The sequence below is a fragment of the Blennius ocellaris genome (assembly GCF_963422515.1).
Source record: "Blennius ocellaris genome assembly, chromosome: 3".
NCBI lineage: Eukaryota > Metazoa > Chordata > Actinopteri > Blenniiformes > Blenniidae > Blennius > Blennius ocellaris.
This window is the reverse complement of record NC_137652.1, coordinates 30,416,926-30,438,293: the sequence shown is the minus strand read 5'-3', so window position 1 is coordinate 30,438,293 and position 21,368 is coordinate 30,416,926. Positions and strand designations below refer to the sequence as shown.

The window sequence follows — 21,368 nt, the reverse complement described above, 5'->3', positions numbered from 1 at the left end:
ACCTCAACACACCCTCTCTACCTCAACACACCCTCTCTACCTCAACACACCTTCTCTACCTCAACACACCCTCTCTACCTCAACACACCCCTCTCTACCTCACACACCCTACCCACACCCCTCTCTACCTCAACACACCCCTCTCTACCTCAACACACCCCTCTCTACCTCAACACACCCTTCTCTACCTCAACACACCCTTCTCTACCTCAACACACCCCTCTCTACCTCAACACACCCCTCTCTACCTCAACACACCCCTCTACCTCAACACACCCCTCTCTACCTCAACACACCCCTTCTCCTCACCGGAGGTTTCTCTACCCTCAACGACACCCCTCTCTACCTCAACACACGCCCTCTCTACCTCAACACACCCCTCTCTACCTCAACACACCCCCTCTCTACCTCAACACACCCCCTCTCTACCTCAACACACCCCTCTCTACCTCAACACACCCCTCTCTACCTCAACACACCCCTCTCTACCTCAACACACCCCTTCTCCTCACCGGAGGTTTCTCTACCTCAACACACCCCTCTCTACCTCAACACACCCCTCTCTACCTCAACACACCCCTCTCTACCTCAACACACGCCTTCTCCTCACCGGAGGTTTCTCTACCTCAACACATGTTCAGGGCTCCACGTGCTGTCCTGGTTTAATAAACACAGATATTCTTATTATTATTTATTAATATATAGCTGTTCTATTTGATTGGGTTGTAAAGTTCCAGTACATTGTTAAGGTTTTGCAGCGTTTCAGACTGAGGGTTGTGGAGGATAAGGCTATAAGGGTCAGGAAGGTCTCTGAGGACCTGAAGGAGGACTGGACGTTTGGTTTTTAGAAAGTTCAGCCTTCCTGCTTCGATGTGTTCAGGAGACATGAAGGAAGATCAGTTTTCCTCCCCACATTTGAAATATTCGATGCTGCCTGACTTCAGTACTAATTCTCCTTCTCTTCATGTGTTTATGATGCTGTGAACACATGAACGTGCTCTTCGGTGACACTGGAGCCTCCTGAGGTTTTCTAAACCATGAACTTGTACGTCAGTGAAGTTTCCAGCTGACGGGGAGAGTCGACCTCCACCGGTCTGCCACCACTTCAGAACAACCCAGTTGATGATTTGACAATGAAAGAGAGCTGATGAAGGAAAGCCAACGTTTGTTATCAGACATTTATTAAATTGAAGTTTCCTGTTGAGGGTCATTAATTACGACCAGGCAGTGGTGATCAGTCAGGGGCAGCAGGTCTAGCACTGCTAGCACTGCTAGCACTGCTAGCAGTGATCAGCTGTCATGTTGGTGTGGATTAAGTCTTGATGCATAGTAGGGATGTTGGGCCCAGATCCATGTTCTCCCCCACAGTTCTCCCCACAGTTCTCCCCCACAGTTCTCCCCCACAGTTCTCCGCCACAGTTCTCCCCCACAGTTCTCCCCCACAGTTCTCCCCCACAGTTCTCCGCCACAGTTCTCCCCCACGGTTCTCCCCCACAGTTCTCCCCCACAGTCCCCCCCAAGAGAACAGGCTGCAAGAACAATGGGGAGACAATAGAATAGCAGGGTAGAACCTGACCCAGGGGTCCGAAATGCAACTTGGTCAAACCAGCTCACAACCAACTGCCCCCCCCCCCCCCCCCCCCCCCCCCACCCCCCCCCCCTCAACCTGGTCTCCCAGGGACCAGGTCTCTGCTGCACCGGGTCAAGAGAGCACAAAGTGGACCACAAGAACCAAACCAAGGTTCAGTCTGCTGGTGAGCAGAACACAGTGTTTGGACGATCCTGCTTCTCTTTTCCTTTTTCTCTTTGTGGATCCTGGAAGCAGACGTGAAGCTGCATCTTCCCCGTGCCACCGTGATACCTCAGTATCGCCACCGGAGTTTGACTGCATGTCTCAACGTCCAGTTAAACTCTGGTGTTACAGTAATGATTCAGTCCTGGTGAGACCTCTTGCTCCGGGCGTCCCGGGCGCACGACGGACATCTTGTTTACCCTGGTTGCCAAGCAACCGCTGGCATCCCCATAGAGAGCGAGTCAAACGCCTCTAGTGGCTGCGTGGGTCATCACAATCTCTCTTTACCCCCACCTGGTGGTCACATTGAGTCACTGCACTCTCCCTCCACGTGCCGCCGTGCGCCCCTAGTGGTCGTCATGGTTACCACCCCGAACCAGACACCTGCCTCCCTCTGGTGTCCGTTCAAGATCATTACACCCACTAACCTGACCCACCAAGGTCCACCGCCACCTGCTGGACACTGGTGGTCATTACATCCCCACTCACTCACACACACACACACACCCACACACACACACACACACACACACACACACACACACACACACACACACACCCTCTTTCTTTGTACATAGTGTTGCTGTTTAGTAGATTAGATCTCCGTGTTTGATGTTTGTTGCTTGATTGTGTTGGTTTATGAAATAATTTCTGAATTATTTACGAATTAGTACATTTATGTTAATAAATGCCTTTTAGCTGAATTGATCGATTCTTGGTTATCATTGTGTATTTATTGTTGACAATTCACTGGTTTGTAACAGTCTGAGCTCGAATCTCACACCTTCCCTTTTATTTAAGTTTGTTATATTTTGTACAGGAATATTAACTTAAATAACCTTTTGACAAACGAGACTGATATTTGGTATTAGCTATTTCCAGTTTAGCTGGTGGTGCCCCGATTTCATTATTATTTGATAAATAACCAATTTATTCAAATTAATAATTGTTCATTAATCAATTAGTTTGATAATTTATTAACTTTTAAGTAATTACTCAATTACTCTCAGAGTTGTTGATGAGTAAATTACCGTTTACTTCCATTAATAATTAAAACTTTTCATAAATGACTTCCAGTGATTTATTACTCTCAGTAATGTTTTTCTACTGCGACCAGGGGCAGCATGTCACCTGCCATGTTTGTTCTTGTCCACTCTGCAGGTTTCTTGGGGTTTGTGTTCATGAAGGTCAGCTCCATGCTCTGACTGAGGTAAACATTTCTATATTTATTCAGCATATGGAGAAATAGCTCCAGACTGTGGTTTTTCACAAGATCTTCAATTAAACCCATGTTGGCACAGTCAGTATGATTAACAATCTTCATCTCTAACACTCCAAAAACTCCAAACTTCATAGTTCTTTATGAATGTTTTTGTTCATTTTACTAATCATTTGTCACTGTTGTTAGAAAGCAACTGTAAACAGTGAAGCAAATCTTTTGGAGAAAAAGCAAACATAATTTCACCTTCTGAACACTGAAGTTTATATTTTAAATTATGGAAATTTGAAATCTTTGACATTATAGTGCGAGGCAGTTTTAAGTGAGAGGATGATTGTATTTCAATATAACATGATCATATTTCTGCACATGTACAGTACATCAACGGAGGGAACCTGGAGCAGCTGCTGGACAGCGACCTGTTCCTGTCCTGGGCCGTCAGGATGGGGCTGTCCCTGGATATCGCCCGGGGGCTGCAGTACCTGCACAGCAAGGGCATATTCCACCGAGACCTGACCTCCAAGGTACCAGCCTCTGTCAATCTGGACCTCTGAATACGTTTTCATGCACGTTTCACCCAGGTTTTACCCAGATTTTACCCGGGTTTCACCCAGGTTTTACCCAGATTTTACCCGGGTTTCACCTGGGTTTCACCCGGGTTTCATCCGGGTTTTACCCAGGTTTTACCCGGGTTTTTCCCAGGTTTCACCCGGGTTTCATCCAGGTTTCACCCGGGTTTCACCCGGGTTTTACCCAGGTTTTACCCAGGTTTCACCCGGGTTTTACCCAGGTTTTACCCGGGTTTTTCCCAGGTTTCACCTGGGTTTCATCCAGGTTTCACCCGGGTTTTACCCAGGTTTCACCCGGGTTTCATCCAGGTTTCACCCGGGTTTCATCCAGGTTTCACCCGGGTTTCATCCAGGTTTCACCCAGATTTTACCCGGGTTTAACCCGGGTATCACCCAGGTTTTACCCAGGTTGGGTTTATTTTACACAGTTTTCCATACACAACAATGGTTTTGATAGTGGAATGAATTTGCAAAATGATGAAAACAGAGACGCCCAAAAAAGCTTGGAACTTATCAACACTCAATAAATGTATTCATTTATTGAGTGTTGCTGTCCACATCATCACATTTTATTCTAATAAACATGTCTAAACAGTGTATTAATCTACTCAGTAGAGGATTCAAGTTTTTCATTCAAGTTCAAACAATTTGTTTCTGGTTTAAATTACTACTAGAAGTAGCTACTAAACAATTGTTTTGTTTTTTTATTTGAAAACCTACATCAATTTAAATACTAAAATTTAAATCAAAATGAGGTACAATCAGAGTATATATACATACAAGTCTTTTTATTCTGAAAGATGTGTTTACATTTCATTTTTATTTGCTTCCAAGTCACCTTCCTCCTGTTGGAATACACCTAAATGGAATTCAGACTTGACACCTATTCATGATTTCTACCTGTCTGCTGCGATCTAAAGTGAAACGTTAAGTCAGTGGAATCAAGCTTTCAAACTGGTTTTCTCCCAGTCATCTGAATTTCCCATCACAGTCGGTCGACTTGAAGTTGTTGAACCTCTTTCCTGTAATAAACGGTTGCAGTTGTTCTGTTTCCGTCTGTACAGAACTGCCTGGTCCGCTGTGATAACGGCCTGTTCACGGCTGTGGTGGGAGACTTCGGCCTGGCAGAGAAGATCCCCGATTACAGGTGTGTGTGTGGAAACATCCATAAAGACTGCTGTCGGAAGCATCAACAGTATAAAAGGAAGCATCAACATTATAAAAGGAAACATCAACAGTATAAAAGGAAACATCAACAGTATAAAAGGAAGCATCAACATTATAAAAGGAAACATCAACAGTATAAAAGGAAACATCAACAGTATAAAAGGAAGCATCAACAGTATAAAAGGAAACATCAACAGTATAAAAGGAAACATCAACAGTATAAAAGGAAACATCAACAGTATAAAAGGAAGCATCAACAGTATAAAAGGAAACATCAACAGTATAAAAGGAAGCATCAACATTATAAAAGGAAGCATCAACAGTATAAAAGGAAACATCAACAGTATAAAAGGAAACATCAACAGTATAAAAGGAAACATCAACAGTATAAAAGGAAACAACAGTATAAAAGGAAACATCAACATTATAAAAGGAAACATCAACAGTATAAAAGGAAACATCAACAGTATAAAAGGAAGCATCAACATTATAAAAGGAAACATCAACAGTATAAAAGGAAACATCAACAGTATAAAAGGAAACATCAACAGTATAAAAGGAAACAACATTATAAAAGGAAACATCAACATTATAAAAGGAAGCATCAACATTATAAAAGGAAACATCAACAGTATAAAAGGAAACATCAACATTATAAAAGGAAACATCAACAGTATAAAAGGAAGCATCAACATTATAAAAGGAAGCATCAACATTATAAAAGGAAACATCAACATTATAAAAGGAAGCATCAACATTATAAAAGGAAGCATCAACATTATAAAAGGAAACATCAACATTATAAAAGGAAAAGGAAGCATCAACAGTATAAAAGGAAACAACAGTATAAAAGGAAACATCAACAGTATAAAAGGAAGCATCAACATTATAAAAGGAAGCATCAACATTATAAAAGGAAACATCAACAGTATAAAAGGAAACATCAACATTATAAAAGGAAACATCAACAGTATAAAAGGAAACATCAACATTATAAAAGGAAACATCAACAGTATAAAAGGAAGCATCAACATTATAAAAGGAAACATCAACAGTATAAAAGGAAACATCAACAGTATAAAAGGAAACATCAACAGTATAAAAGGAAACATCAACAGTATAAAAGGAAACATCAACAGTATAAAAGGAAACAACAGTATAAAAGGAAACAACAGTATAAAAGGAAACAACAGTATAAAAGGAAACATCAACAGTATAAAAGGAAACATCAACAGTATAAAAGGAAACATCAACAGTATAAAAGGAAACATCAACAGTATAAAAGGAAACATCAACAGTATAAAAGGAAACAACAGTATAAAAGGAAACAACAGTATAAAAGGAAACATCAACAGTATAAAAGGAAACATCAACAGTATAAAAGGAAACATCAACAGTATAAAAGGAAACATCAACAGTATAAAAGGAAACAACAGTATAAAAGGAAACAACAGTATAAAAGGAAACAACAGTATAAAAGGAAACATTAACAGTATAAAAGGAAACATCAACAGTATAAAAGGAAACATCAACAGTATAAAAGGAAGCATCAACAGTATAAAAGGAAACAACAGTATAAAAGGAAACAACAGTATAAAAGGAAACAACAGTATAAAAGGAAACAACAGTATAAAAGGAAACATCAACAGTATAAAAGGAAACGTCAACAGTATAAAAGGAAACGTCAACAGTATAAAAGGAAACGTCAACAGTATAAAAGGAAACGTCAACAGTATAAAAGGAAGCATCAACAGTATAAAAGGAAACATCAACAGTATAAAAGGAAGCATCAACAGTATAAAAGGAAGCATCAACAGTATAAAAGGAAACATCAACAGTATAAAAGGAAGCATCAACAGTATAAAAGGAAGCATCAACAGTATAAAAGGAAACATCAACAGTATAAAAGGAAACATCAACAGTATAAAAGGAAGCATCAACAGTATAAAAGGAAACATCAACATTATAAAAGGAAGCATCAACAGTATAAAAGGAAACGTCAACAGTATAAAAGGAAACGTCAACAGTATAAAAGGAAACCTCAACAGTATAAAAGGAAACATCAACAGTATAAAAGGAAACAACAGTATAAAAGGAAGCATCAACAGTATAAAAGGAAACATCAACAGTATAAAAGGAAGCATCAACAGTATAAAAGGAAGCATCAACAGTATAAAAGGAAACATCAACAGTATAAAAGGAAACAACAGTATAAAAGGAAGCATCAACAGTATAAAAGGAAACATCAACAGTATAAAAGGAAGCATCAACAGTATAAAAGGAAGCATCAACAGTATAAAAGGAAACATCAACAGTATAAAAGGAAACAACAGTATAAAAGGAAGCATCAACAGTATAAAAGGAAACATCAACAGTATAAAAGGAAACATCAACAGTATAAAAGGAAACATCAACAGTATAAAAGGAAACATTATAAAAGGAAGCATCAACAGTATAAAAGGAAGCATCAACAGTATAAAAGGAAACATCAACAGTATAAAAGGAAACAACAGTATAAAAGGAAACAACAGTATAAAAGGAAGCATCAACAGTATAAAAGGAAACATCAACAGTATAAAAGGAAACATCAACAGTATAAAAGGAAACATCAACAGTATAAAAGGAAACATCAACAGTATAAAAGGAAGCATCAACAGTATAAAAGGAAACATCAACATTATAAAAGGAAGCATCAACAGTATAAAAGGAAGCATCAACATTATAAAAGGAAACATCAACAGTATAAAAGGAAACAACAGTATAAAAGGAAACAACAGTATAAAAGGAAACATCAACAGTATAAAAGGAAACATCAACAGTATAAAAGGAAACAACAGTATAAAAGGAAACAACAGTATAAAAGGAAACAACAGTATAAAAGGAAACAACAGTATAAAAGGAAACAACAGTATAAAAGGAAACAACAGTATAAAAGGAAACAACAGTATAAAAGGAAACATCAACAGTATAAAAGGAAACGTCAACAGTATAAAAGGAAACGTCAACAGTATAAAAGGAAACGTCAACAGTATAAAAGGAAACGTCAACAGTATAAAAGGAAGCATCAACAGTATAAAAGGAAACATCAACAGTATAAAAGGAAGCATCAACAGTATAAAAGGAAGCATCAACAGTATAAAAGGAAACATCAACAGTATAAAAGGAAGCATCAACAGTATAAAAGGAAGCATCAACAGTATAAAAGGAAACATCAACAGTATAAAAGGAAACATCAACAGTATAAAAGGAAGCATCAACAGTATAAAAGGAAACATCAACATTATAAAAGGAAGCATCAACAGTATAAAAGGAAACGTCAACAGTATAAAAGGAAACGTCAACAGTATAAAAGGAAACCTCAACAGTATAAAAGGAAACATCAACAGTATAAAAGGAAACAACAGTATAAAAGGAAGCATCAACAGTATAAAAGGAAACATCAACAGTATAAAAGGAAGCATCAACAGTATAAAAGGAAGCATCAACAGTATAAAAGGAAACATCAACAGTATAAAAGGAAACAACAGTATAAAAGGAAGCATCAACAGTATAAAAGGAAACATCAACAGTATAAAAGGAAGCATCAACAGTATAAAAGGAAGCATCAACAGTATAAAAGGAAACATCAACAGTATAAAAGGAAACAACAGTATAAAAGGAAGCATCAACAGTATAAAAGGAAACATCAACAGTATAAAAGGAAACATCAACAGTATAAAAGGAAACATCAACAGTATAAAAGGAAACATTATAAAAGGAAGCATCAACAGTATAAAAGGAAGCATCAACAGTATAAAAGGAAACATCAACAGTATAAAAGGAAACAACAGTATAAAAGGAAACAACAGTATAAAAGGAAGCATCAACAGTATAAAAGGAAACATCAACAGTATAAAAGGAAACATCAACAGTATAAAAGGAAACATCAACAGTATAAAAGGAAACATCAACAGTATAAAAGGAAGCATCAACAGTATAAAAGGAAACATCAACATTATAAAAGGAAGCATCAACAGTATAAAAGGAAGCATCAACAGTATAAAAGGAAACATCAACAGTATAAAAGGAAACAACAGTATAAAAGGAAACAACAGTATAAAAGGAAACATCAACAGTATAAAAGGAAACATCAACATTATAAAAGGAAGCATCAACAATATAAAAGGAAACATCAACAGTATAAAAGGAAACATCAACAGTATAAAAGGAAACAACATTATAAAAGGAAAAGGAAGCATCAACAGTATAAAAGGAAACATCAACAGTATAAAAGGAAACATCAACATTATAAAAGGAAACATCAACAGTATAAAAGGAAACATCAACATTATAAAAGGAAACATCAACAGTGTAAAAGGAAACATCAACAGTATAAAAGGAAACATCAACAGTATAAAAGGAAACATCAACAGTATAAAAGGAAACAACAGTATAAAAGGAAACAACAGTATAAAAGGAAACAACAGTATAAAAGGAAACAACAGTATAAAAGGAAACAACAGTATAAAAGGAAACATCAACAGTATAAAAGGAAACATCAACAGTATAAAAGGAAACATCAACAGTATAAAAGGAAGCATCAACAGTATAAAAGGAAACATCAACAGTATAAAAGGAAGCATCAACAGTATAAAAGGAAGCATCAACAGTATAAAAGGAAGCATCAACAGTATAAAAGGAAACATCAACAGTATAAAAGGAAACATCAACAGTATAAAAGGAAACATCAACAGTATAAAAGGAAGCATCAACAGTATAAAAGGAAGCATCAACAGTATAAAAGGAAACATCAACAGTATAAAAGGAAACATCAACAGTATAAAAGGAAACATCAACAGTATAAAAGGAAACATCAACATTATAAAAGGAAGCATCAACAGTATAAAAGGAAGCATCAACAGTATAAAAGGAAACATCAACAGTATAAAAGGAAACATCAACATTATAAAAGGAAGCATCAACAGTATAAAAGGAAACATCAACATTATAAAAGGAAGCATCAACAGTATAAAAGGAAGCATCAACAGTATAAAAGGAAACATCAACAGTATAAAAGGAAACATCAACAGTATAAAAGGAAGCATCAACAGTATAAAAGGAAGCATCAACAGTATAAAAGGAAGCATCAACAGTATAAAAGGAAACATCAACAGTATAAAAGGAAGCATCAACAGTATAAAAGGAAGCATCAACAGTATAAAAGGAAACATCAACAGTATAAAAGGAAACATCAACAGTATAAAAGGAAACATCAACAGTATAAAAGGAAACATCAACATTATAAAAGGAAGCATCAACAGTATAAAAGGAAGCGTCAACAGTATAAAAGGAAACGTCAACAGTATAAAAGGAAACCTCAACAGTATAAAAGGAAACATCAACAGTATAAAAGGAAGCATCAACAGTATAAAAGGAAACATCAACAGTATAAAAGGAAACAACAGTATAAAAGGAAGCATCAACAGTATAAAAGGAAACATCAACAGTATAAAAGGAAGCATCAACAGTATAAAAGGAAGCATCAACAGTATAAAAGGAAACATCAACAGTATAAAAGGAAACATCAACAGTATAAAAGGAAGCATCAACAGTATAAAAGGAAGCATCAACAGTATAAAAGGAAGCATCAACAGTATAAAAGGAAACATCAACAGTATAAAAGGAAGCATCAACAGTATAAAAGGAAGCATCAACAGTATAAAAGGAAACATCAACAGTATAAAAGGAAACAACAGTATAAAAGGAAGCATCAACAGTATAAAAGGAAACATCAACAGTATAAAAGGAAACATCAACAGTATAAAAGGAAACATCAACAGTATAAAAGGAAACATCAACAGTATAAAAGGAAACATCAACAGTATAAAAGGAAGCATCAACAGTATAAAAGGAAACATCAACAGTATAAAAGGAAGCATCAACAGTATAAAAGGAAGCATCAACAGTATAAAAGGAAGCATCAACAGTATAAAAGGAAACATCAACAGTATAAAAGGAAACATCAACAGTATAAAAGGAAACATCAACAGTATAAAAGGAAGCATCAACAGTATAAAAGGAAGCATCAACAGTATAAAAGGAAACATCAACAGTATAAAAGGAAACATCAACAGTATAAAAGGAAACATCAACAGTATAAAAGGAAACATCAACATTATAAAAGGAAGCATCAACAGTATAAAAGGAAGCATCAACAGTATAAAAGGAAACATCAACAGTATAAAAGGAAACATCAACATTATAAAAGGAAGCATCAACAGTATAAAAGGAAACATCAACATTATAAAAGGAAGCATCAACAGTATAAAAGGAAGCATCAACAGTATAAAAGGAAACATCAACAGTATAAAAGGAAACATCAACAGTATAAAAGGAAGCATCAACAGTATAAAAGGAAGCATCAACAGTATAAAAGGAAGCATCAACAGTATAAAAGGAAACATCAACAGTATAAAAGGAAGCATCAACAGTATAAAAGGAAGCATCAACAGTATAAAAGGAAACATCAACAGTATAAAAGGAAACATCAACAGTATAAAAGGAAACATCAACAGTATAAAAGGAAACATCAACATTATAAAAGGAAGCATCAACAGTATAAAAGGAAGCGTCAACAGTATAAAAGGAAACGTCAACAGTATAAAAGGAAACCTCAACAGTATAAAAGGAAACATCAACAGTATAAAAGGAAGCATCAACAGTATAAAAGGAAACATCAACAGTATAAAAGGAAACAACAGTATAAAAGGAAGCATCAACAGTATAAAAGGAAACATCAACAGTATAAAAGGAAGCATCAACAGTATAAAAGGAAGCATCAACAGTATAAAAGGAAACATCAACAGTATAAAAGGAAACATCAACAGTATAAAAGGAAGCATCAACAGTATAAAAGGAAGCATCAACAGTATAAAAGGAAGCATCAACAGTATAAAAGGAAACATCAACAGTATAAAAGGAAGCATCAACAGTATAAAAGGAAGCATCAACAGTATAAAAGGAAACATCAACAGTATAAAAGGAAACAACAGTATAAAAGGAAGCATCAACAGTATAAAAGGAAACATCAACAGTATAAAAGGAAACATCAACAGTATAAAAGGAAACATCAACAGTATAAAAGGAAACATTATAAAAGGAAGCATCAACAGTATAAAAGGAAGCATCAACAGTATAAAAGGAAACATCAACAGTATAAAAGGAAACAACAGTATAAAAGGAAACAACAGTATAAAAGGAAACATCAACAGTATAAAAGGAAACATCAACAATATAAAAGGAAACATCAACAGTATAAAAGGAAACATCAACAGTATAAAAGGAAACATCAACAGTATAAAAGGAAACAACATTATAAAAGGAAAAGGAAGCATCAACAGTATAAAAGGAAACATCAACAATATAAAAGGAAACATCAACAGTATAAAAGGAAGCATCAACATTATAAAAGGAAACATCAACATTATAAAAGGAAACATCAACAGTATAAAAGGAAGCATCAACAGTATAAAAGGAAACATCAACAGTATAAAAGGAAGCATCAACAGTATAAAAGGAAGCATCAACATTATAAAAGGAAACATCAACAGTATAAAAGGAAGCATCAACAGTATAAAAGGAAACATCAACAGTATAAAAGGAAACATCAACATTATAAAAGGAAACATCAACAGTATAAAAGGAAGCATCAACAGTATAAAAGGAAACATCAACATTATAAAAGGAAACATCAACAGTATAAAAGGAAGCATCAACAGTATAAAAGGAAACATCAACAGTATAAAAGGAAACATCAACAGTATAAAAGGAAAAGGAAGCATCAACAGTATAAAAGGAAACATCAACAGTATAAAAGGAAACATCAACAGTATAAAAGGAAGCATCAACATTATAAAAGGAAACATCAACATTATAAAAGGAAACATCAACAGTATAAAAGGAAGCATCAACAGTATAAAAGGAAACATCAACAGTATAAAAGGAAGCATCAACAGTATAAAAGGAAGCATCAACAGTATAAAAGGAAACATCAACAGTATAAAAGGAAGCATCAACATTATAAAAGGAAGCATCAACAGTATAAAAGGAAACATCAACAGTATAAAAGGAAGCATCAACAGTATAAAAGGAAACATCAACAGTATAAAAGGAAGCATCAACAGTATAAAAGGAAGCATCAACATTATAAAAGGAAACATCAACATTATAAAAGGAAACATCAACAGTATAAAAGGAAACATCAACAGTATAAAAGGAAACATCAACAGTATAAAAGGAAGCATCAACAGTATAAAAGGAAGCATCAACAGTATAAAAGGAAACATCAACATTATAAAAGGAAACATCAACATTATAAAAGGAAACATCAACAGTATAAAAGGAAGCATCAACAGTATAAAAGGAAACATCAACAGTATAAAAGGAAGCATCAACAGTATAAAAGGAAACATCAACAGTATAAAAGGAAACATCAACAGTATAAAAGGAAGCATCAACATTATAAAAGGAAACATCAACATTATAAAAGGAAACATCAACAGTATAAAAGGAAACATCAACAGTATAAAGTAAATACATGTGACAGTCTTGGAGACCACATCCTTCTCATAATTCTTATTCTTATTCTTATTATTAATATTAAGATTATTATTAATAATATTAATTTTAATATTAATTAATTGTGCCTGCCTCTGTTAGAGGCGTCGCACAATTATTACAATCCTTGGAAAGCGCCGTTTTTAAAAAATATTTGTATTCTTCCTCTGCCGCACAAAGTTTGACGGCCTACTAGTCCCACACCGTTTGGATGACGTCACAGACTCGAGCAGCAAATCTGCCTGGCAGCACACACGGCTCCTCTGATTGGCTGGACCAGTAACATGATGGCTGACCACACAGTGCTCACACATATACAGTGTCTGAGGCAGCATACTTTTCAATGCATTTTAAGGCTGATGCTAATGCCTTAGCATCAACACTTGTTAGCATGCCAATTAGCATGCTAAAAAGTTTGTTCAATTTAGATGAAATTTGGAGGGTGGCCTCAAGGGGGCGCTGCGATCACGGTGCACTAGCTAATTAGCCGCTGCGCTAAGCTAATTGGCTCAGCATCTCAGAATGTCACATAACTCCAGATTCCAGGTCAGCCACACCTGGGAGGTATCCTCTGCACTTTTCAGGCAAATCGCAGGTGTTAGCATCTCATGCTAACAAGTTTGTTCAAATGAGCTGAAATTTGGAGGGTGGCCTCGTGGTAGCGCTGCGATCAAGAATCACTAGCTAATGACATGGTTTCCACGTACTTAAATCGCAGGTGTTAGCATCGCATGCTAACAAGCTTGTTTAAATGAGCTGAAAACCACCTCCACACCATGTTTCATGTTCTACACCACCTCCACACCAACATGTTTCATGTTCTACACCACCTCCACACCAACATGTTTCATGTTCTACACCACCTCCACACCATGTTTCATGTTCTACACCACCTCCACACCAACATGTTTCATGTTCTACACCACCTCCACACCAACATGTTTCATGTTCTACACCACCTCCACACCAACATGTTTCATGTTCTACACCACCTCCACACCATGTTTCATGTTCTACACCACCTCCACACCAACATGTTTCATGTTCTACACCACCTCCACACCAACATGTTTCATGTTCTACACCACCTCCACACCAACATGTTTCATGTTCTACACCACCTCCACACCAACATGTTTCATGTTCTACACCACCTCCACACCATGTTTCATGTTCTACACCACCTCCACACCAACATGTTTCATGTTCTACACCACCTCCACACCATGTTTCATGTTCTACACCACCTCCACACCAAAATGTTTCATGTTCTACACCACCTCCACACCAACATGTTTCATGTTCTACACCACCTCCACACCAACATGTTTCATGTTCTACACCACCTCCACACCAACATGTTTCATGTTCTACACCACCTCCACACCAACATGTTTCATGTTCTACACCACCTCCACACCAACATGTTTCATGTTCTACACCACCTCCACACCAACACGTTTCATGTTCTACACCACCTCCACACCATGTTTCATGTTCTACACCACCTCCACACCAACATGTTTCATGTTCTACACCACCTCCACACCAAAATGTTTCATGTTCTACACCACCTCCACACCAACATGTTTCATGTTCTACACCACCTCCACACCAACATGTTTCATGTTCTACACCACCTCCACACCATGTTTCATGTTCTACACCACCTCCACACCAACATGTTTCATGTTCTACACCACCTCCACACCATGTTTCATGTTCTACACCACCTCCACACCAACATGTTTCATGTTCTACACCACCTCCACACCAACACGTTTCATGTTCTACACCACCTCCACACCATGTTTCATGTTCTACACCACCTCCACACCAACATGTTTCATGTTCTACACCACCTCCACACCATGTTTCATGTTCTACACCACCTCCACACCATGTTTCATGTTCTACACCACCTCCACACCAACATGTTTCATGTTCTACACCGCCTCCACACCAACATGTTTCATGTTCTACACCACCTCCACACCAACATGTTTCATGTTCTACACCACCTCCACACCAACATGTGTCATGTTCTACACCACCTCCACACCATGTTTCATGCTCTACACCACCTCCACACCAACATGTTTCATGTTCTACACCACCTCCACACCATGTTTCATGTTGTACACCACCTCCACACCATGTTTCATGTTCTACACCACCTCCACACCAACATGTTTCATTTTCTACACCACCTCCACACCAACATGTTTCATGTTCTACACCACCTCCACACCATGTTTCATGTTCTACACCACCTCCACACCATGTTTCATGTTCTACACCACCTCCACACCAACATGTTTCATGTTCTACACCACCTCCACACCATGTTTCATGTTCTACACCACCTCCACACCATGTTTCATGTTCTACACCACCTCCACACCATGTTTCATGTTCTACACCACCTCCACACCATGTTTCATGTTCTACACCACCTCCACACCAACATGTTTCATGTTCTACACCACCTCCACACCATGTTTCATGCTCTACACCACCTCCACACCATGTTTCATGTTCTACACTTCTGTTTCCGCTCTGTCCCTCTCTGTTTCCTCTGTGTCCCTCTCTGTTTCCGCTGTGTCCCTCTGTGTCCCTCTCTGTCCCTCTCTGTTTCCTCTGTGTCCCTCTCTGTTTCCTCTCTGTTTCCTCTGTGTCCCTCTCTGTTTCCTCTCTGTCCCTCTCTGTTTCCTCTGTGTCCCTCTGTGTCCCTCTCTGTTTCCTCTCTGTCCTTCTCTGTTTCCTCTGTGTCCCTCTCTGTTTCCTCTCTGTCCCTCTCTGTTTCCTCTGTTCCCTCTCTGTTTCCTCTGTGTCCCTCTGTGTCCCTCTCTGTTTCCTCTGTGTCCCTCTGTTTCCTCTCTGTCCCTCTCTGTCCCTCTATGTTTCCTCTGAGTCTCTGTGTCCTCTGTCTCTGCAGTGACGGTGTGCAGAAGTGTCCTCTGTCCGTCGTGGGCTCTCCGTACTGGATGGCCCCCGAGGTTTTGAGAGGAGAGCTGTACAATGAGAAGGTTTGTCTTCACAAGGTCTTTGTGGACATTGTGTCCCCCACTGAAGTCCAGGGTTCCAGTGTTACAGCCTCTGCTCTCTGCTCAGGTGGACGTGTTTGCATTTGGTATCATTCTTTGTGAGATCATCGCCCGGATCGAGGCGGACCCTGACGTCTTGCCCCGGACCGAGGTGAGCAGGGGGACTGTGACAGGGGGACTAATGCAGGGGGACTGTGACAGGGGGACTAATGCAGGGGGACTAATGCAGTGGGACTGTGACAGGGGGACTAATGCAGGGGGGCTGTGACAGGGGGACTAGGACAGGGGGACTAATGCAGGGGGACTGTGACAGGGGGACTAATGCAGGGGAAGTGTGACAGGGGGACTAATGCAGGGGAAGTGTGACAGGGGGACTAATGCAGGGGGACTGTGACAGCGGGACTAGGACAGGGGGACTGTGACAGGGGGACTAATGCAGGGGGACTGTGACAGCGGGACTAATGCAGGGGGACTGTGACAGGGGGACTAATGCAGGGGGACTGTGACAGGGGGACTAATGCAGGGGGACTGTGACAGGGGGACTGTGACAGGGGGACTAATGCAGGGGGATTGTGACAGGGGGACTAATACAGTGGGACTGTGACAGGGGGACTAATGCAGGGGGGCTGTGACAGGGGGACTAGGACAGGGGGACTGTGACAGGGGGACTAATGCAGGGGAAGTGTGACAGGGGGACTAATGCAGGGGGACTGTGACAGCGGGACTAGGACAGGGGGACTGTGACAGGGGGACTAATGCAGGGGGACTGTGACAGCGGGACTAATGCAGGGGGACTAATGCAGGGGGAGTAATGCACTTGGACTAGGACAGGGGGACTAATGCAGGGGGAGTAATGCACTTGGACTAGGACAGGGGGACTAATGCAGGGGGACTAATGCACTTGGACTGTGACAGGGGGACTAATGCACTGGGACTAATGCAGTGGGACTGTGTGCAGGACTTTGGTCTGGACGTGGACGCCTTTGAGAACATGGTGGGCGACTGTCCCCCCTGGTTCTTCAGCCTGGCAGTGACCTGCTGTAATGTGAGTGTGTCCTTCAGTCTCCTGTCCTTCAGTCTCTTGTCCTTCAGTCTCAGTCCTGTCAATGAGCACTGTGACCCCCCGCTGTGAGCTCAACCCCCTGCTGCTTTCAGATGAGGGCTGAGCAGCGTCCGTCCTTCTCCCAGATCGTCCTCCAGTTGGAGACCATGGAGACAGAGGAGGAGCGAGAGGAGCCCATGGCCCTGGGTAACGTGGTTCTGGTCCAGGACCAGTGTAGACCTGCTCTGCATGTCGTTGACCTCTGACCTCTGACCTCTCTCTGTCCGTCTGGACTTTCAGACCCCGTGCCGGTGAAAGTCAGTCCGTACCAACGGCGCAGCTCCCCGGGTCCCCCTGCAGAGCGAGGCTTGTCCCGGAGCCAGTCGGACCTGTTCCCCCCCCCCACCCTGACGCCCCCCCCGCTGGGGACGCCGGCCCGGGTCAACCCCTTTTCACTGAGACGGGACCTGAACGGCGGGCGCTGCAAGCTCTTGGACACACCCAGCAAGTCGGTCATCTCTCTGACCTTCGCTCTGCCGGCGCTCCGGGACCCCTGCGCCTCCCCCCGCCTCCTCACAGCCCCCCCGGGGAGGCGGGCCCCACCGAGGAGGTGCCAGTCGCTCCCCTGCACACCCGAGCTGAGCCACACTGCAGCGTTCACCAGAGACCTAGAGGACGGGCCGAGGGGGGGCGTGCAGGACGGCGAGGACGCAGCTGAGAAGACGCCATGGTCAGGAGACCTGGAGGACAGGACACAGGAAGTAGGACTGGCGGTGGAGCTGGAGATGGTGTCTTTGGAGCGGCTGGACGAGGAGGAGGACGAGGAGCAGGAGGAGACGGGGGTTGGCCTGACTGAGCCCATGGACTGCACCAAGTCTCCAGAACCAGTGGACAAGGTTCTGGACTCGTCTCCTGGAAGACCACTGCTCACCTCCTCGTCCTCCAGCTCCTCCCTGCGGTTGAATGGGTGGAGACTTCCGGTGTGTCGTGGCCCCCCCTGCCTGCCTCCTCTTCCGCAGCTGGACAACAACAACGGCCCTGTGCCGGCCATCGGTCAGCAGGTGCAGTGGGGTGCGGGGGGGACGGCCATCGGTCAGCAGGTGCAGTGGGGTGCGGGGGGGCGTGCTAATGGCTTCAGCAGCGCCCAGGGGGGCTCCTCGGACCCGGGGGGTCCTGAGCAGGAGGAGGTCCTCTCTTGTCCCGGGTGCTGTCTGCTGGGGCTGAGCCTCCCCTCGGTGTGTCTCCGTGGTTCAGCCGCCGTGCCCGCTCCCCGTCGACGGACCTCGTTACCACGGCAACGGCCCTACAGGAACCTCAATGGGACCGTAACCGGCGGCAGCGCGTCCTTGTCGGCACCGCCCACCACAGCTGCCAGGACCAATGGCCTGGTGGCCCCCACAGGGCCCTGTGAGCCCGGGCGGCCCCTCCCAGAGGCCCAGTCATAGCCCCCCCCCCCCCCCCCCCCTGACGCTGACGCGTCCTTTTCAAGGTCTGACATGTTTTGATTTCAGATTAATTTTCTTTGGCGTTAAAACGTTCTGAAGGTCACAGATCTCGATCATACTCAACATTTTAACATTATTTATATCGGAAAGAAAAAAGTAGTACAGATAGTTTCGTTCCAAAAAGGCAGTTTGAGTTACTTTAAGCAGGTTTTTATTACAGTTTTCACATCACTTTGTTTTTTTGTGGTTGTTTTTTTCAATGGTATGTATTGAGTTGATTGACAGGTCAACAGGTTCTGACCCTCATGACGATCAGCTGCTCTTCCAGAGTCACAGAGGAACCTCTGGACAACGTCAGTCACACACTGCCTCCTCCTGCTGGTGTGTGTGTGTGTGTGTGTGTGTGTGTGTGTGTGTGTGTGTGTGTGTGTGTGTGTGTGTGTGTGTGTGTGTGTGTGTGTGTGTGTGTGTGTGTGTGTGTGTGTGTGTGTGGTTCACTGCTGACTGGGGTACATCGGGTATGAATTCTATTTAATAATTAACAGTAGCTGCAGTTATTTATAACTTTAATAAAGGTGCGTGTGCGTGTGTGCGTGTGTGCGTGTGCGTGTGTGTGTGTGCGTGTGCGTGTGCGTGTGCGTGTGCGTGTGTGTGTGTGTGTGTGTGTGAGAGATGAATTCTCTGTGTTTTGGTGTTCTGCTGTTAAATCATCAGCTAATAAACAAGTGATAAAAGCTCTTCTTCCTCTTTCTCACTTTGGTGACCAGCAGGTTAGAGTCTGACAGCCTGCAGGTCAGTATCGCAGGGGGGGGGGGGGTGCTGGATTTAAATATTCGGCAGATAAAACATTCAGTGGAATTATTTTTTTTTTGTCTCCACTGCATTTGAAGAGGAAATGCATCTATTTTGGGTCTATCGTCAAAAACAGTGAACGGGTCTACTTGGGGCAGTTGTGACTGAATGGCCAATGGCAGCAGCCACACAGCATGTCAGTTATCATCAGTATCAAAAAAAAATTTTGAAATAAAAAATAGAAATCTAACCTTTTTTCAGCTAACTTTATTGAAAGTGCAAATTCTCTCATTAAGATTTTTTTTTTTAATCACACATTCCTTTGCTTTTTCTTTCACTGCTGAGACAGATGAGGCGCTGCAGAGCCTCCAGAAAGGGCGTAGGGTCGGCAGTCACTGGCAGTAAGGAGCCTCCAGAAAGGGCGTAGGGTCGGCAGTCACTGGCAGTAAGGAGCCTCCAGAAAGGGCGTAGGGTCGGCAGTCACTGGCAGTAAGGAGCCTCCAGAAAGGGCGTAGGGTCGGCAGTCACTGGCAGTAAGGAGCCTCCAGAAAGGGCGTAGGGTCGGCAGTCACTGGCAGTAAGGAGCCTCCAGAAAGGGCGTAGGGTCGGCAGTCACTGGCAGTAAGGAGCCTCCAGAAAGGGCGTAGGGTCGGCAGTCACTGGCAGTAAGGAGCCTCCAGAAAGGGCGTAGGGTCGGCAGTCGCTGGCAGTAAGGAGCCTCCAGAAAGGGCGTAGGGTCGGCAGTCGCTGGCAGTAAGGAGCCTCCAGAAAGGGCGTAGAGTCGGCAGTCTCTGGCAGTAAGGAGCCTCCAGAAAGGGCGTAGGGTCGGCAGTCTCTGGCAGTAAGGAGCCTCCAGAAAGGGCGTAGGGTCGGCAGTCGCTGGCAGTAAGGAGCCTCCAGAAAGGGCGTAGGGTCGGCAGTCGCTGGCAGTAAGGAGCCTCCAGAAAGGGCGTAGGGTCGGCAGTCGCTGGCAGTAAGGAGCCTCCAGAAAGGGCGTAGGGTCGGCAGTCGCTGGCAGTAAGGAGCCTCCAGAAAGGGCGTAGGGTCGGCAGTCGCTGGCAGTAAGGAGCCTCCAGAAAGGGCGTAGGGTCGGCAGTCACTGGCAGTAAGGAGCCTCCACAAAGGGCGTAGGGTCGGCAGTCGCCGGCAGTAAGGAACCTCCAGAAAGGGCGTAGGGTCGGCAGTCGCCGGCAGTAAGGAACCTCCAGAAAGGGCGTAGGGTCGGCAGTCGCCGGCAGTAAGGAACCTCCAGAAAGGGCGTAGGGTCGGCAGTCTCGGGCAGTAAGGAGCCTCCAGAAAGGGCGTAGGGTCGGCAGTCGCCGACAGTAAGGAGCCTCCAGAAAGGGTGTAGGGTCGGCAGTCGCCGGCAGTAAGGAGCCTCCAGAAAGGGCGTAGGGTCAGCAGTCGCTGGCAGTAAGGAGCCTCCAGAAAGGGCGTAGGGTCGGCAGTCGCCGGCAGTAAGGCACCTCCAGAAAGGGCGTAGGGTCGGCAGTCACTGGCAGTAAGGAGCCTCCAGAAAGGGTGTAGGGTCGGCAGTCGCTGGCAGTAAGGCACCTCCAGAAAGGGCGTAGGGTCGGCAGTCACTGGCAGTAAGGAGCCTCCAGAAAGGGTGTAGGGTCGGCAGTCGCTGGCAGTAAGGAACCTCCAGAAAGGGCGTAGGGTCGGCAGTCGCCGGCAGTAAGGAGCCTCCAGAAAGGGCG

At 42.3% G+C, this 21,368-nt stretch overlaps 1 protein-coding gene across 1 annotated transcript in view; it reads left to right on the top strand.

Annotated features, from left to right (window-relative positions):
* The window catches only part of LOC308147357 (dual specificity testis-specific protein kinase 2-like), a gene marked incomplete at its 5' end in the record, with an annotated part of 30,830 nt that extends 11,382 nt beyond the window's left edge, over window positions 1-19,448 (top strand). Inside the window, 8 exon segments of the mRNA XM_080519472.1 lie at window positions 2,954-3,002; window positions 3,389-3,535; window positions 4,645-4,727; window positions 16,281-16,371; window positions 16,457-16,540; window positions 17,348-17,434; window positions 17,545-17,638; window positions 17,732-19,448. Coding sequence (XP_080375598.1) covers window positions 2,954-3,002; window positions 3,389-3,535; window positions 4,645-4,727; window positions 16,281-16,371; window positions 16,457-16,540; window positions 17,348-17,434; window positions 17,545-17,638; window positions 17,732-18,876 — 1,780 coding nt within the window. The 3' untranslated portion in view covers window positions 18,877-19,448.
* Window positions 19,449-21,368: the final 1,920 nt, after the last annotated feature.